This window comes from Lipotes vexillifer, unplaced genomic scaffold (genome assembly GCF_000442215.2).
Source record: "Lipotes vexillifer unplaced genomic scaffold, Lipotes_vexillifer_v1.1 scaffold393, whole genome shotgun sequence".
In the NCBI taxonomy this organism is placed as follows: domain Eukaryota; kingdom Metazoa; phylum Chordata; class Mammalia; order Artiodactyla; family Lipotidae; genus Lipotes; species Lipotes vexillifer.
In genome coordinates, this window is record NW_006774564.1 from 958593 (window position 1) to 974346 (window position 15754).

Below are 15754 nucleotides of genomic sequence, written 5' to 3' on the forward strand. Positions count from 1 at the left end.
CCCAGACCGGGGCACGAACCCGTGTCCCCTGCATCGGCAGGCGGACTCTCAACCACTGCGCCACCAGGGAAGCCCGCCTGCCTTGCTTTTGGTCTCAAGATGCCTTCTCAGTTCACTGGGCACTTTTCGTTCCCTCCATCCTTGGACAATTGGCAAGCCAGGCAGGAGACTGAAAATAATGCAGGAATGGGTGAAGGGGCCAAACAGGGAAAACTTGTTGTCTGTGGGGGAAATCCCAGGCTGACCAGCCATTTCCATGTGGGGTGATCTGGCTATATTTATAGAACACTTCAGGCTGGTGCAAGAGTAGAAGGATACCCTGAAAACCCCAAAGGGCATACTAGATGTATTAACCGAAGAGGTAGCAAAGCGAAAGTGGGGTGAAAAAAAGTGAGCAAGCTATTGCAGCTGTTGCATGGCCTTTGTTATGTACTCTAAATATTAGCACAGAAAAGGAATTACAGTTCACCTGGGAACTAGAGAAGACTAAAGAGGAGCTGGCACTAGAGAGGACTGTCTGGATGGCATGTTCTGCAGCTTAGGATGTTATGCCAAAGAAAATACAACAAGAGGAAGAACATATTGAAGTGATGGAATGTAAGATGGTTAATCTTGACTTAGGAATGCACGTTCTGTTTCCAAGTATCTACCCCCATACTCTAGGTTACCTATAAGACCATCCCAATGGCCCCTTGGCAGTGTGGAACGCATCTGCAAATGCCTCCAAATCATCTGCCCACTCCCAATCCCACTCTGTAAGTTACCCTATAATAAGCTGATCCATTGATTATATGGAGCTGCATGCCTCGCTTTTTGGTCTCAAGATGCTTCTCAGTTTTTTGGGCAGTTTTTGTTCCCTCTGTCCTCCGACACTCACCAACAAGTCTTAAGATCACAAAAAGTAAGACAATCAGATATTCTGTGCCTGCTTATGTGATGCTGTAGGAAATATCTATGTTAGTCTCACCACAAATGAAACCTTTATCAAGCCTCCAGATTCACAAGTATGGGAGACAGAGACTCCCTGATGCTAAAATCCTTTGAGAAGCAAAGAGCCAAATCCAGAAATTGGGGAATTCTATAGGACAAACAACCTAATTTCTTTCCACAAGTAAATAGCATGAACACAGAGAGATACTATCATAAATTAAAAGAGATTTAGAGACATATTATCCAAATATAATATGTGGACCTTGTTTGGATCTTGGTTGGAAGAAACCAATTAAAAATAATATTTTTAGATAAATGATTATAGACATTTATTAATGATATTAAAGAATTATTGTAAAATTTTAGGTGTATTAAATAGACCTTATTTTACAAGAAGATTAAACAACACACTTCTAAATAACACATTATCAGGGAAGAAATCTCAAGAGAAATTTAAAAATATTGGAAAACGTATACAAAAATGAAAACACGTGAAAACACAACTTATAAAAATATATGGGATGCAGCAAAAGCAGTGTTTAGAGGGAAATTGATACACTGAATAAAAATATTAGAAAAGAAGAAAGATCAAAAAATCAATAATCTCAGTGTATATCTTAGAAAACTAGAAAAAGAAGAGCAAATTAAGTTCAAAGTAAGAAGAAAAATAAATGAGAATTAAAGCAGAAATCAATGAAATTGAAAACAGGAAATCAATAGAGAAAATCATCAAAATTAAAAGGTGGCCTGGAGAGATTGATCAAGATGGTGGAGTATGAGGACGTGAAGCTCACCTCCCCCTGTGAACACATCAAAAATACATCTACGTATGGAAAAAATTCTCACTGAGGGCTTCCCTGGTGGCGCAGTGGTTGAGAGTTCGCCTGCTGATGCAGGGGACATGGGTTCATGCCCCGGTCCAGGAAGATCCCACATGCCACAGAGTGGCTTGCCCATGAGCCATGGCCACTGAGCCTGTGTGTCCGGAGCCTGTGCCCTGCAACGGGAGAGGCCACAACAGTGAGAGGCCCGCATACTGCAAAAAATAAATAAATAAATAAAATAAATTTTAAAATCTCACTGAAAACTAACTAAAAACTGGCTGAAGGAATCCTGTACAACCAAGGCTGTAAAAAAAATACACATATAATTGGGTAGGAAGGGGAAAAAAAGTGATTAGGTCAGGACCTGTGCCCCTGGGAGGGAACTAAGAGTAAAAGGGAGAATGCATGGGTGGGATACCGACACTGGGGAGTGAGTGGTGAGAACCCCAAATTTGGAGCCCCAGTCGTGGGTTCCTATGCTTGGGACAAAAGGTACCTTGTCTGACTGGAGTACTGGTTAGATCAACAGGAGGGCTGTGGAAGCCTGGACTCCACTCATGAGGAGTGCATGCATGCTGGCTTGCCTCCAAGGCAGGGTGGAGAGATGTTTGCTTTAACAGCTGCCAGGTTTCTTGCAACCACCTACTCACATGCCCTAACCCAAGCCAAGCAAATGCTCTGGCCCCATTCATTCCATGTCACAATGCAGCACTTGATCTGGGGTGGCCATGACCAAGGAGAAGATGGAAACCGTGGGACACAGAGGTGACCCAGTATCGGGGTGGAGCCTGGGTGGGGCAGCAGCTGCCATTGTTGGTGTTTACTCAAGCAGTGCATCAGAAACATCCTAGATCTCTGATGGAGGCTGTTCCACCACCTTCCGCCCGCCCGCCATACACTGAGAGTTCATGAGGACCCCACGTGCTCTGAGGCGTGGCTCCACAACAGGGCAGGAGAAGCAGAGGCTGGGGGCAGTGATTGGCTCAGCTCAGATGTCTGTCTTCAGCTGACATAAGCCAAGAGCCCACAGGGGTCCCACTTGCTTCAGCACTTCCCCTTTCTGGGTCAAGAGCCCCAGTGCAGGCAGAGGGGAAAACACACACTTAAAGGGAACAGAGCCAGTTCAGGTCTGACTCTCAGGGCTTTGGCTCCAGCAACTTGGATCAGACCCTGCCACTGATAGGGCAGTGATGATCACTGAGCAGAGGGGAAGTTTCGCCTTACATCTGGCTCTAGATCTAGCCCTTCCATCTCTAGTCCCACTCCCCACCAAGGTGATAGCTGTCAGCACACACTAAGGAAAGATGTGACTTGCATCCACATCAAATCCAGCTCTCCCACCAAAGGCTTTGGGCATGCATAGTCTATACAGGGACACTCCCACATAACAACACCCCTTCAAGACTGCAATAGGTAACTCTTTCACCTAAATTCATAGAGGCAGAGAAAGTTAAGCGAAATGAAAAGGCAGAGGACCTGCTCTCAATTGAAAGAGCAAAAGAAAACCTCTGAATAAATAAATAATGCAATAGAAATAATTTACAGATAAAGAATTCAAAATATTGGTAATAAAAATGTTAACTGAATTAGGAAAAATAAGAGATGTACACAGTGAAAACTTTAGAGGGGAACACAAAAATATAAAAAAGAAAGAAAGAAAGAGTATACAGAGTGGGAAGGAAGACATAAAACTGTTTTTGTTCACAGGTGATATGATCATCTATGAAGAGAATCTGAAAGAATTGACATAAAAAAATCCCGGGACTAACAAGCAATTATAACAAGGTTGCAGAATATAAAGTTAATATACAAAAGTCAATTGCTTTCCTATATTACAACAATGAATAAGTGGAACTTGAAATTAAAAACACAGTACCATTTACAGTAGCATCCCCCAAAATGAAATACTTAGGTATTCAATATAAATCTAAAAAATATATACAAGATCTGTATGAGGAAAAAACTCATAAAACTCTGATGAACAAAATCAAAGAAGAACCAAGTAAATGGGGAGATATGCCATGTTCGTGGATAGGAAGACTCAATGTTAAGGTATCAGTTCTTCCCAACTTGATCTATAGATACAGTGCTACCCCAATCAAAATCCCAGCCAGTTGTTTTATGAATATGAACCAACTGATTCTAAAGTTTATATGGAGAGGCAAAAGACTGAGAATAATCAATACAATATTGAAGAAAAAGAACAAAGTTGGAGGACTGATGCTACCCAGCTTCAAGGCTTACTATAAAGCTACAGTAATCAAGACAGTACGGTATTGGTGAAAGAATAGACAAATAGATTTAGAGAGCCCAGAAACAGGCCTGCAAAAATATAGTCAAATGATCTTTGACAAAGGAGCAAAGGCAGTACAATGGAAAAAAGATAGTCTGTTTAACAAATGGTGCTGGAACAACTGGATATTCACATGGAAAAAAAAGAAAAGAAAGAAAAGAAAGAAAGAAAGAAAAAAATCTAGACTGAGACCTTACACCCTTCACAAAAATTAACTCCAAATAGATCATAGACCTAAAAGTAAAACACAAAACTATAAAAATCCTAGAAGATAATGCAGGAGAAAACCTACATGACCTTGATTATGAAGATATATTTTTAGAAGAAACACCAAAGGTATGACCCATGAAAGAAATAATTGATAAGCTGGACTCAGTTAAAATTAAAAACTTATATTCTGCAAAAGACAATATCAGGAGAATTAGAAGACAAGCCACAGACTGGGAGAAAATATTTGCAAAAGACACATCTGATAAAGGATTGTTGCCTAAATATTTTTTTTAAAAAAACCTCTTAAAACTCAACAATAAGAAAACAACCAACCTGATTAAAAAATGAACCAATGACCTTAACAGACACCTCACCACAGAAGACATACAGATGGCAAATAAACATATGAAAATCCGCATTATAAGTCATCAAGGAAATGAAAATTAAAACAATGAGCTACCAGTACACACCTATGAAGGTGGTCAAAATCTGGAACACTGACACTAAATACTCATGAGATTTGGAGCAACAGGAACACCCATACATTGCTGGTGGGAATGAGAAATGGTACAGATGCTTTGGAAGACCATTTGGAGGCTTTTTACAAATTATACATACTTTCACCAAATGAACCAGCAATCATGTTCCTCAGTATTTATCCAAAGGAGTTGAAAAGTTATGTCCACAGAAAAAAAAAACTGCTCGTGGATGATTATAGCAGCTTTATTCATAATTGACAAAACTTGGAAGCAACCAAGATGTCCTTCAATAGGTGAATGAATAAGTAAACTATGGTATATCTAGAAAATGGAATATTAACATTAAAAGTAAATGAGCTATCAAGCCATGAAAAGACATGGAGGAATCTTAAAAGTATATTAGTAAGTGGAAGAAGCCAGCTTGAAATGATTATATACAGTATGACTTTAACTATACGACATTCTGGAAAAGGCAAAACTATGGAGACAATGAAAAGATCAGTGGTTGTCAAAGATGAGGGTAGGAGGAGTTATAAATAGGCAGAGCACAGAGGATTTTTAGGGTAGGGAAACTACCCTGTATGATATTATAATGATGCACATATGTCATTATAAGTTTGTTCAAATGCATAGAATGTGCAACACCAAGAGTGAACCCTAATGTTAACTATGGACTTTGGGTGATAATTATGTGTCAATGTAGGCTCATCCTTCATCTAAAAAAATGTACCATTCTGGTGAGTGATGTTGATAATGGGGGAGGCTATGCATTTGTGGGAGTATATGAGAAATCTCTGTACCTCCCTCTCAGTTCTGTTGTAAACCTAAGACTGCTCTAAAAAAATAAAGTGTTTGGGGCTTCCCTGGTGGATTGGTGGTTGAGAATCCGCCTGCCGATGCAGGGGACGCAGGTTCGTGCCCCGGTACGAGAGGGTCCCACGTGCCGTGGAGCGGCTGGGCCCGTGAGCCATGGCTGCTGAGCCTGCGCGTCCGGAGCCTGTGCTCCGCAGCGGGAGGGGCTGCAGCGGTGAGAGGCCCGCGTACCGCAAAAATAAATAAGTAAATAAATAAATAAAGTGCTTGTTAAAAAGGAAGTTATCTTTATATTTAATTTTAAATGATATAATATCTATTATTTGCTTTAATAAATACTAGCAAAAAAATGTGTAGAGGGTTAGCTAAAACAACATTGGCAAAATGTTGACTATTGAAGCTGGGTGATATGTACCCAGATTCATTTTTCTATTATTCTCTTTTCTTTTGTATAAGTCTAGAAATTCTATAATAAGAAGGCTTCTAAACAGGATTTTAAAAAAAGAAAAAAAGAAAGAAAAAGAAAGAATTGGGGATCCAGAAAGGTTAAGTGACTTTTCCATGACTACCCAATCCTGGTCTCTGGGCTTTAATTCCTGTGCTATTTCTTTTTTTCTTTTTTTTTTTTTTTGCGGTACGCGGGCCTCTCACTGTTGTGGCCTCTCCTGTTGCAGAGCACAGACTCCGGACGTGCAGGCTCAGCGGCCATGGCTCACGGGCCCAGCCGCTCTGCGGCATGTGGGATCTTCCCGGACCGGGGCACGAACCCGTGTCTCCTGCATTGGCAGGCGGACTCTCAACCACTGTGCCACCAGGGAAGCCCTGTGCTATTTCTTTTACTCCACACTAAGCAGGCATAGCAGGGCCACAGGCGGCTCTATGTGGTCATAATGGTATTGTCTGAGACACAAGCTATGCCAGTGTCATGCTGGCCCCCTGACCCCAACACACCAAGGCAGGAATACCAAGTTTGTTGGTGGGTTAGGGTATGAGGAATGGGGTGCTGGTGAGCTAGATAACAAGAATGATTTGGGCTACTCAGGACTTCAAAAGAGATTTCTTGCATTAAACAATTTCTGTTTTCAGAAAAATTTTGGAAAATACATAAACGAATCCAGTATAACATGTTTGGGTCTTTCTTACATCTTAGTAGGGCTTTAAAAATGAGGCTGAGTGTATGAAGGGTAAAAGAGAATGTAGACAACTTTTTACCAATCAAGCTGATTCCTGTGCTCTCCTGTTTGTGATAGCCAAGCATTATTCTTAACCTAGGAGCTGTGGACCTTAGATTCTGAAACTTTCATGAAAGGAAGACCTGTCTAGTCCCCAAGGACTGAGGTTGGAAAATCATGTCTGGGCTGAGCTGAGGAATATTCCACTTGTACTCACAAATGACTGGATGGAGTCCCATGCCGCCTTGGTGCTGTTGTCTGAGTAATATTGCTGGATGCTGTCAGTCAGACCCTTAGCCACATAGTCATTCAGCTGGGTGGGGCACATTCCAGCAGAGAAGACATTGTAAAAAGCAAGTGAGTTCAAGGAACAAGGAATTTCTAATGTAGGCTAATAAAATGGTTCCATCTGCTCCTCCCTTCCAAATGGTCTCCTCAGAACTAGGAAGTGAGGGGAGGGAGCTTATATATAGGAATAAATGCTGAGGATGAGATGGCATTGAAGGAAGAAGTACACAGTGGTCTCTTGTCCTTCCAGAACTCTGGTTTTACAAAGGAGGAAAACGGACAATCAAAGCATGAGTTCTCTTAGGCACTGAGACAGATATTCTGTACTTCCAAACACATGGAGAAAAATAAATAGGTAAATAGGAGGAAGATAAACTTGCTTTTTTACCATTCTTCCTATTCATCCTTCAAAACAGCACTCAAATGCAATCTCCTTCATGATTTTTTTTCTCTCCCCAATTGCAATTAATCCTTCTTTCCTTCATCCTTCTACTTTGATTCTAACTCTATTATAGGACTTATTTTGTGCCAATTTTTTCTCTACTGCACACTACCCACTCTTAGCAATACAACAATGAGTTTGATTCTCTATAACTTACCTTCTGTTCATACACGAAGAGCAGGATGGCCAAGGTCACCTCAGCAAGGAGGATAATCAGCAGCAGGACAAAGAACTGGGGCAAAGAAGAGAGATGCTCACAGCATTGATCCTCATTCCTCCCCCACTTCTACTCCACCCTGGGAGCATCCAGGCATGTCTCTGCACATGTGCAGGAGGTTCTGTTCCTGCCTGTTTGAGCCTTCATAAGCTTTGTCTTGTTTTGTGAGGAATATTTGTTCTTTTCCTACAACTATACTCCAAGACTCTAGAGGGCAGATCAGCTGTCTTCTAACTTTGTTCTCTTCTTCCCATTGTGCTTCTACCCATTGTGCCCACTGAGCTCCATGTGCATAATGAATAGGCAATACCATCTGTTGAATCAGTGAAGAAGTTTTAGCATCAGCCTATTGAAACAACTGAGCAAAAACTAGTAAACTGAGCCATGTGTCTTTAGAGTTTGGGGCCTGGTCCTTTCCACAAGCAAAGGGCTATTTTGGGGTGGAGGAAGGTAATGGTAGAAGTTGAGAGGAGCCCTGTACAGATGGGGAGAAAAGGCGCTCTAATCATGATCTTAACTCATATTTATCTCCAACTCTAGCTGCTTATGCCAATCACAATTAACAGAAAACACATTTTCACTTATTCACTTTCCTTCATTTTTTACCCCAACACAAATTTTGACGACTTAAAACCTTTTTCCCAAGTCTATAGTCTTCCATCTTTTGCCACTAGTCTGGGAACTATCTGAGAACAAGGACTTTCTTATTCTATCCCCCTTTTTTTTTTCTTTTTTAATTAATTTATTTTTGGCTGTGTTGGGTCTTCGTTGCTGTGCGCCGGCTTCTCATTGCGGTGGCTTCTATTGTTGCAGAGCATGGGCTCTAGGCACACGGGCTTCAGTAGTTGTGGCTCGCAGTGCTCTACAGTGCAGGCTCAGTAGTTGTGGCACACGGGCTTAGTTGCTCTGCGACATGTGGGATACTCCTGGAGCAGGGCTCGAAGCCATGTCCCCTGCATTGGCAGGTGGGATTCTTAACCACTGTGTCACCAGGGAAGCCCTCTTATTCTATCTCTTGACTCCAGTTTAACAGTTGACCCATAATGGAAAGAAGATTAACCACATGACTTGAGGAAAAAGAAAGGCGATTGGGAACCCATATTTATGGATAGAGTGGCACTGTTATACCGAGCTCTGTTCTGAGCACACCAGAGGAATGAAGAGCTCTTCCTCCATAGATCTCACAGGAAAAACCTAAGTCTAAAGGTACTCCTTAGGATAGGTAACTGACAGGGAGCAAGTGAAAAGCTCTAGCATCTCTCATGTTAGGCCTCAATAGCTGCAGCCTAGGCCTTCACCCGGTTGGGTCACTCAAACTATGGTGTATCTAGTGCAGATATCAGATAGGTAAGCATCCTCTGCCATTTTAGGAGGGTTACAGCACTCAGAATAATCTAGAGACTATATTTTCCATCAGTTAATGACTCTGAGTCAGATCCTGGAAATATATACTAATGTGAGGAGGATTTAAGCAGATGGATGACAGTTGATTTCAACCAGATATAAATAAGAAATGGGGGGAGATAAATTGGGAAATTAGGATTGACATAGAAACACTACTATATATAAAATAGATAACTAATAAGAACCTGCTGTATAGCACAGGGAACTCTACTCAATACTCTGTAATGGCCTACATGGGAAAAGAATCTAAAAACAAAAAAAGAGTGGATATATGTTTATGTATAACAGATTCACTTTGCTGTACACTGGAAACCAACACAACATTGTTAATCAACTATACTCCAATAAAAATTTTAAAAATAAAATAAATGATGAAATCTATAGAAAAAAAGAAGAAATAAAAGTTATGAAGGCAAATTATAATAATAAGGTCATCATTAACAGTGTAAAATGGATGTCAAGGAGGATAGCAATGCCCTCTCTTATCTATCCCTAGGACCGCAGTCAAGAAGAAAATACTACTGGTCTAGACAGAGTGGACTGACCTGAGGTGCCAATTTTATGTTCCTATGATTTCCCTGCACTAATAGGTGAGCTGCCAGAAAATATCTTGCTTGTGGCTTAAGCCAAGGCATCATGTCGCCCCACTTAGGGCACCACATCAACTGTGAGAGTAACTCACCGACATAAGCAGGCACTTATTCTCCTTGATGGATCCCATGCAGCCCAGGAAGGCAACCACCATGATAATGGAACCCACGATGACAAGCACATTGCCCAGCGTGAGAGAGGGGAGGTTATGGAAGAGCACTCCAAAGTTGTTATGGATCAGCAGGTAGATCCCAAAGCCCAAAATGCAACAGCCACAGAGCTGAAAGGAAGAATCACATAACATTCTGAAATAAAATGTGGTCCTTGAATATCTCCTCATACTCACTTACATGAGATTAGAATCACTTTTTCTATTGGTTCTACACAACAAACTCTTTACCCAGATTTCCCCATGCCCTTAGAAAAAAAGTTATCATCTCCTGTGATGTCCCACTCATGCCTCATCTTACCCATATCAGATACCAGGGAAAGCTCATTCCTATGGGTAACACAGTATCTTCATGCTTCAGATTCCCACTCTTGCTTCCAGATCTTCATGATTCAGATCCCTAATCCTTGTTCCCTCAACTACTTATATATGGTCTTCCCTTTGGAAACCACAACCATGTAAAGGGAATATCCTGGTTGAGAAGTTCATCTTTCTTGGCAGAAAACTAGAAAAGCCAAACTTTTAAGAATCTTCTCATAGAAACATGAGTACCAACCTATCCTATGTCTGAAATTCAATTGCTTAATCTGGTATAGTGACACCTCCCCAGAAAAGGTGACTTCCTTTTCAATCAGCTATTTTTTCCAAGGGGTTAGGTTTGGGCATGGGGGGAGCAAGAAGAAAAGAGCCATTCAATACAGGGAATGTAGAGTCTTAGGTTTCTGACCCATAGATGTCAGCAGTGAGCAGTAATAGCCTAAAGCTCCCAGAGAAACAGTATCCCCTACTGCACTGGTATCTTTCAATTTTGCAGGCTTATATTATGGCAGGATGGAAAGAGGGGAGAAAATTATCATCACCTTCTTCTTAGGCTGTGTATACTTCACCTGACCTGGACATGTGTGGATTCCACTCCACACCAGGCTCTTCAGGAGAGGAGAAAGAAGTAGAGTGTAGCTAGGAAGAGGTGAGTTCAACCATGCTCAGAAGAGACAGACTTACCCAAAAGATCAAATTGAAGAAAAACAGGACATACTTCAGCAATTTCAAGCTACTCATGCCCATGCTGAGATATTCTTGTCCTAAAAAGTAGAAGGAAGAAAAGAGGACATAAGTGACCTGGCTCTGCAAAGTGGCACCAGAGATCATAGGACACAAATGTCCAGTGTTCAAGGATCTCCAGCATCACCTTGGGTTTGAGCTGTGAATCTTTTCTGGAAAGTTTCCCCAAACTTCTTGCTCTTTTAGTCTCTGAACTGAAGAACCAATTGGTTCATCTTGGACACCACGTTTCTTTCAATTCAGCAAGCTAAAGATGCTTAACATTGAATTAAGCACTCCAGAAGTAAGCAATAGAGCCATTCTTAGAGGAGGCTGAGCCAGTGACACATACCATGTCAGTGCTCAGGGACTAAAGGAAGCCCTGGGATCAGGGATAGGCTGGTCAATCAGCTGTGGAGAAGGTCAGTGACTTGATCCACCAGTTTCTTATATACCCCGAGATGCATATACACTCTACATTTGGTCTATGAACTTCTCCACATGAAAACGAGGGGAATATATCTATGCCTCAATCATCCTTCTACTGAAGAAACATATATGGTGTTTTCTGTTCTATGTGCTGTGGGAGATATAAACATGATTAAGCAATAGCAATCCTCCAGAAAATGTCAACCTTACAGCAGAGATAACACTGAGCAACAAATATCCAGTGAAGAAACAAAAGGAGATTACAATGAGAGCTTGAAATTTTTAAAAATAGAATTTTGTTTTCCAGTGAGGACATCAGTATCCACAGTCTGGTCCTCAATTCTAGAGATCCAGATACACAGTTTTGAATTTTCTCTCAGAAGTAATGAGTTTCTTATAGTGACTCATATTTTAAAACTGCATATAAGACTGATATACAAAGCAATAAAGTCAATTTATTGTTTCTTCTCCCATTAGAACTATGCTTTTTCTAGTGCATAGATTGCTTTTTATAATCCATCATACCCTTGTTGCAGTGTCAAGATGCCCAGAAATCAGATGGTCTTAAGTGATAGTTCATTCAGGCTATAAATAAGCCTGTTGAGTTACTTATGTTACATAATAGAGTAATCTTCTCTGTTAAAAAGGTCAAATACTTATATCTATCTCATATCATTTTCCTATTTCTTTATTTTGTCCTTCTCTTTTCCCTTCCTTCTTATCTTGACCCTCAGAATAATTCTTAATTGTTAATAATTACTTTAACCAAGTTAAAATAAGGGTAGATTTTAATTTTATTTGGAAATGCTTAGGAGGTAAAAAAAATAAAAGTATAATGATTTATTACATAGGCTTTGAAGTCAAACTTGAAGTTAACTTTCACCTATGCCACTGAACAGGTGTGTGAGATTTGTAAACCTACTTAACATTTCCAGTTACAATTTATCCCTGTGTAAAATGGGGTAATACTTATACATTATAGGGTAGAAGTAAAGGTTAAATCATCTTACTAAAGAGACTGATGTATGACCAGTACTCAATAAATGGAACCCATGTTTATTTTGATGGATTTGAGTATTTCCCAGGCCTCATAGTCAAGGGTTAGCTGCTCAAAAAGACTACACTCATTTGAATGTATTTATTTGAATGTCACCTCCTTCATCAATCCAGCTGAAAATCTTTGTATTTCCATGGCAGTTAGTACTGTTCTTTGGGACTTGACATATTCAAGTCTATTTCATTCTATTTCATTACTTGATATTGCCTGTGCAAAGAGCTATCATAAGGAATCTCAAAAATTTGGAGATAAGGACTGGTAAATTTTACATCTTAAGAGTTAAATTAATTAAAATTCTAGTTAAACAAATAATTTATCCATAGATATATCTTAGTCTTGGAGATACTTGGCCAATGTACAGAGAAAAAAGAACAAAGCTGGGATTATAACCCTCCCAGACTTCACATGTACTATTGCGTTGGCCAAGAAGTTCTTGCGGGCTTTTCTATAAGATTCTATCCATAAGATCAATACAAAGTTACAGTAATCAAAACAGCATGGTATCAGCCCCAAAACAGATACATAGATCAATGGAACTGAATAGAGAGCCCAGAAATAAACCTATGCACCTATGGTCAATTAATCTATGGCAGAAGAGGCAAGAATACACAATGGAGAAAAGACAGTCTCTTCAAAAAGTTGTGCTGGGAAAACTGGACAGCCACATGTAAAACAGAGAGGTTAGAACATTCTCTCACACCATATACAAAAATAAATGCAAAATGGTTTAAATACCTAAATGTAAGACCGGAAACTATAAAACTCCTAGAGGAGAATATAGGCTGAACACTCTCAACATAAATCATAGCAATATTTTCTTGCATCAGTCTCCTAAGGCAAAAGAAATAAAAGCAAAGATAAACAAATGAGACCTAATTAAAGTTAAAAGTTTTTGCACAGCAAAGGAAACCATCAACAAAATAAAAAAAACAACCTATGGGATGGGAGAAAATATTTGCAAGTTATGCAACCAACAAGAGGTTAGTATCCAAAATATATAAACAGCTCATACAACTCAATATCAAAAAACCAGATAATCCAATCAAAAATGGGCAGAAGACTTGAACAGACATTTTTTCCAAAGAAGACATGCAGATAGATGGCTAACAGGCAACCGAAAAGATACTCAGCATCATTAATTATTAGAGAAATGCAAATCAAAACCACAGTGAGGTATCACCTCACATCTGTCAGAATGGTTGTCATCAAAAAGTCTACAAATAACAAGTGTTGGCGAGGATGTGGAGAAAAGGGAATCCTTGTACACTGTTGGTGGGAATGTAAATTGGTGCAACCACTAAGGAAATATGGAGGTTCCTCAAAAAACTAAAAATAGAACTACCATATTATCTAGCAGTTCTACTCATGGTTATATACTGAGAAAAACCAAAAACTCTAATCCAAAAAGATAATTGCACCCTAAAGTTCATAGCAGCACTACTGAAAATAGCCAAGACATGGAAACAACCCAAGTGCCTATCAACAGACAATTGAATAAAGAAGATATTGAATTGAATAAAGAAATATATATATATAATATATATATATATTAGCCATAAAAAGGAATGAAATACTGCCATTTGCAACAATGTGGATGGACCTAGAGAATATTGTGCATAGTTAAATAAGTCAGAGAAAGTCAAATACTATATGATATCGCTTACATGTGGAATCTAAAACATAATACAACTGAATGTATATGCAGAACAGAAACAGATTCATGGATATAGAAAATAAACTTGTGATTACCAAATGGGAGAGGGAAGATGGAGGAACAAATTAAAGGTATGGGATAACAGATACAAATTACTATAGATAAAATACATAGCAGCAAGGATATACTGTATAGCACAGGGAATTATATCCATCATCTTGTAATAACCTATAATGAGTATAATCTGCAAAAATACTGAATCACTATGCTGTACACCTGAAATAACACAATATTATAAACCAACTATACTTAAAGAAAGAAAGAAAATCCATAGTACTTCTGTATATTAGCAACAAATATTCAGAACTCAATTTTATAAAAATACATTTACAATAGCATCAAACTATGAAATATTTAAGGATTAATCTTACAAAAGATGTGAAACACCTACACACTGAAAACTAAAAAACAAACATAAATAAACAAAAAAACATTGCTGAGAGAAATTGAAAAAGATATAAATAAATGGAGAGATATACCATGTACATGGGCTAAGAGACAATGCTGTTAAAATGTCAATTCTTCCCAAATTTATTGATAGATTCACTGTAATTGCAATCAATGTCACAGCAGACTTCTTTGTAGACATTTGAATATTGATTCTAAAATTCACTTGGGAATGCAAAGGTCTTAGAATAGCAAAAAAAAAATTTGATAAAGAACAAAGGTGGAGGACAAGCACTACCTGATTTTGCTACTTTCTATGAAGTTACAACAATAAAGAAGGCACAGTATTGGCATGAAAATAAACAAACAGATTAATGGAACAGAATAGAGAACTAGACATATGTGAACAACTGATTTGCAACAAAGACGAAAAGTTAATAAAACAGAGAAAGGATATTTTTTTCAACATGATACTGGAACAATTGGATATTGCAAATATGCAAAAAAAATTAATTTGGATACATATATCTCAAAAATTAAGTAAAAAATAGGTCATAGACCTAAATATAAAACCTACAACTATAATACTCCAGAAGAAAATATAGGAGAAAATATTTGCAACCTCGTTAGGCAAAGAATTCTCTGATAAGGCACCAAAAGCACAATCCATAAAAGAACTGATAAATTAGACTTCTATAAAATTTTTTAAAACTTCTGCTCTTCAAAAGATACTGTTAAGAGAATGAAAAGACAAGCCACAGATGAGGAGAAAATATTTCCAAATCACATATGAGATAAAGGGCTTCTATCCAGGTTCCAAAAAGAAGTTATGGGAACCTCTGACTTATAGGAAGTAGGTCAGAAGCACAGGTCACAACCTGGCTTGGGACTGGTATCTTAAATAGAAGGAAGTCTTGTGGGACTGAGCCCTTTACTCATGGAATATGATTCTATCTCTGGGTAGACAGTGTCAGAATTGAGTTGAATTCTTGGACACTCTGCTTGTCTCCAAGAATTTCTTGTTAGTGTGGGGAAGCCGCCTCACACACATATGTTGGAATTAGGTCCAGGAAGCTAATTTACAACCTAGAGCTCTAACAACAGGTGAATGGATAAATAAACAGTGGTATAACTATATAATGGTATACTACTCAGGAATAAAAAGGAATGAGCTGTTGGTACACTCTAGAGCATAGATGAATCTCCAAATGATTAAGGTGAGTGAAAGAAGCGAGACAAAACAGGAGTACCTAATGTATGATTACAGTTATATAACAGTTTAGAAAATGAAAAC

General features: G+C 39.0%; 1 protein-coding gene across 1 annotated transcript in view; it reads right to left on the minus strand.

The window, feature by feature from the left end:
* CD53 (CD53 molecule) overlaps positions 1–15754 on the minus strand; it is a 32162-nt gene that overhangs the window by 3066 nt on the left and 13342 nt on the right. Inside the window, exons 2-5 of the mRNA XM_007449286.1 lie at positions 10835–10914; positions 9755–9943; positions 7609–7683; positions 6939–7034 (exon numbers count right to left, since the gene is read on the minus strand). Of these exons, the coding sequence (XP_007449348.1) occupies positions 6939–7034; positions 7609–7683; positions 9755–9943; positions 10835–10897 (423 nt within the window). The 5' untranslated portion in view covers positions 10898–10914. The remainder of the gene's footprint in view (positions 1–6938; positions 7035–7608; positions 7684–9754; positions 9944–10834; positions 10915–15754) is intronic.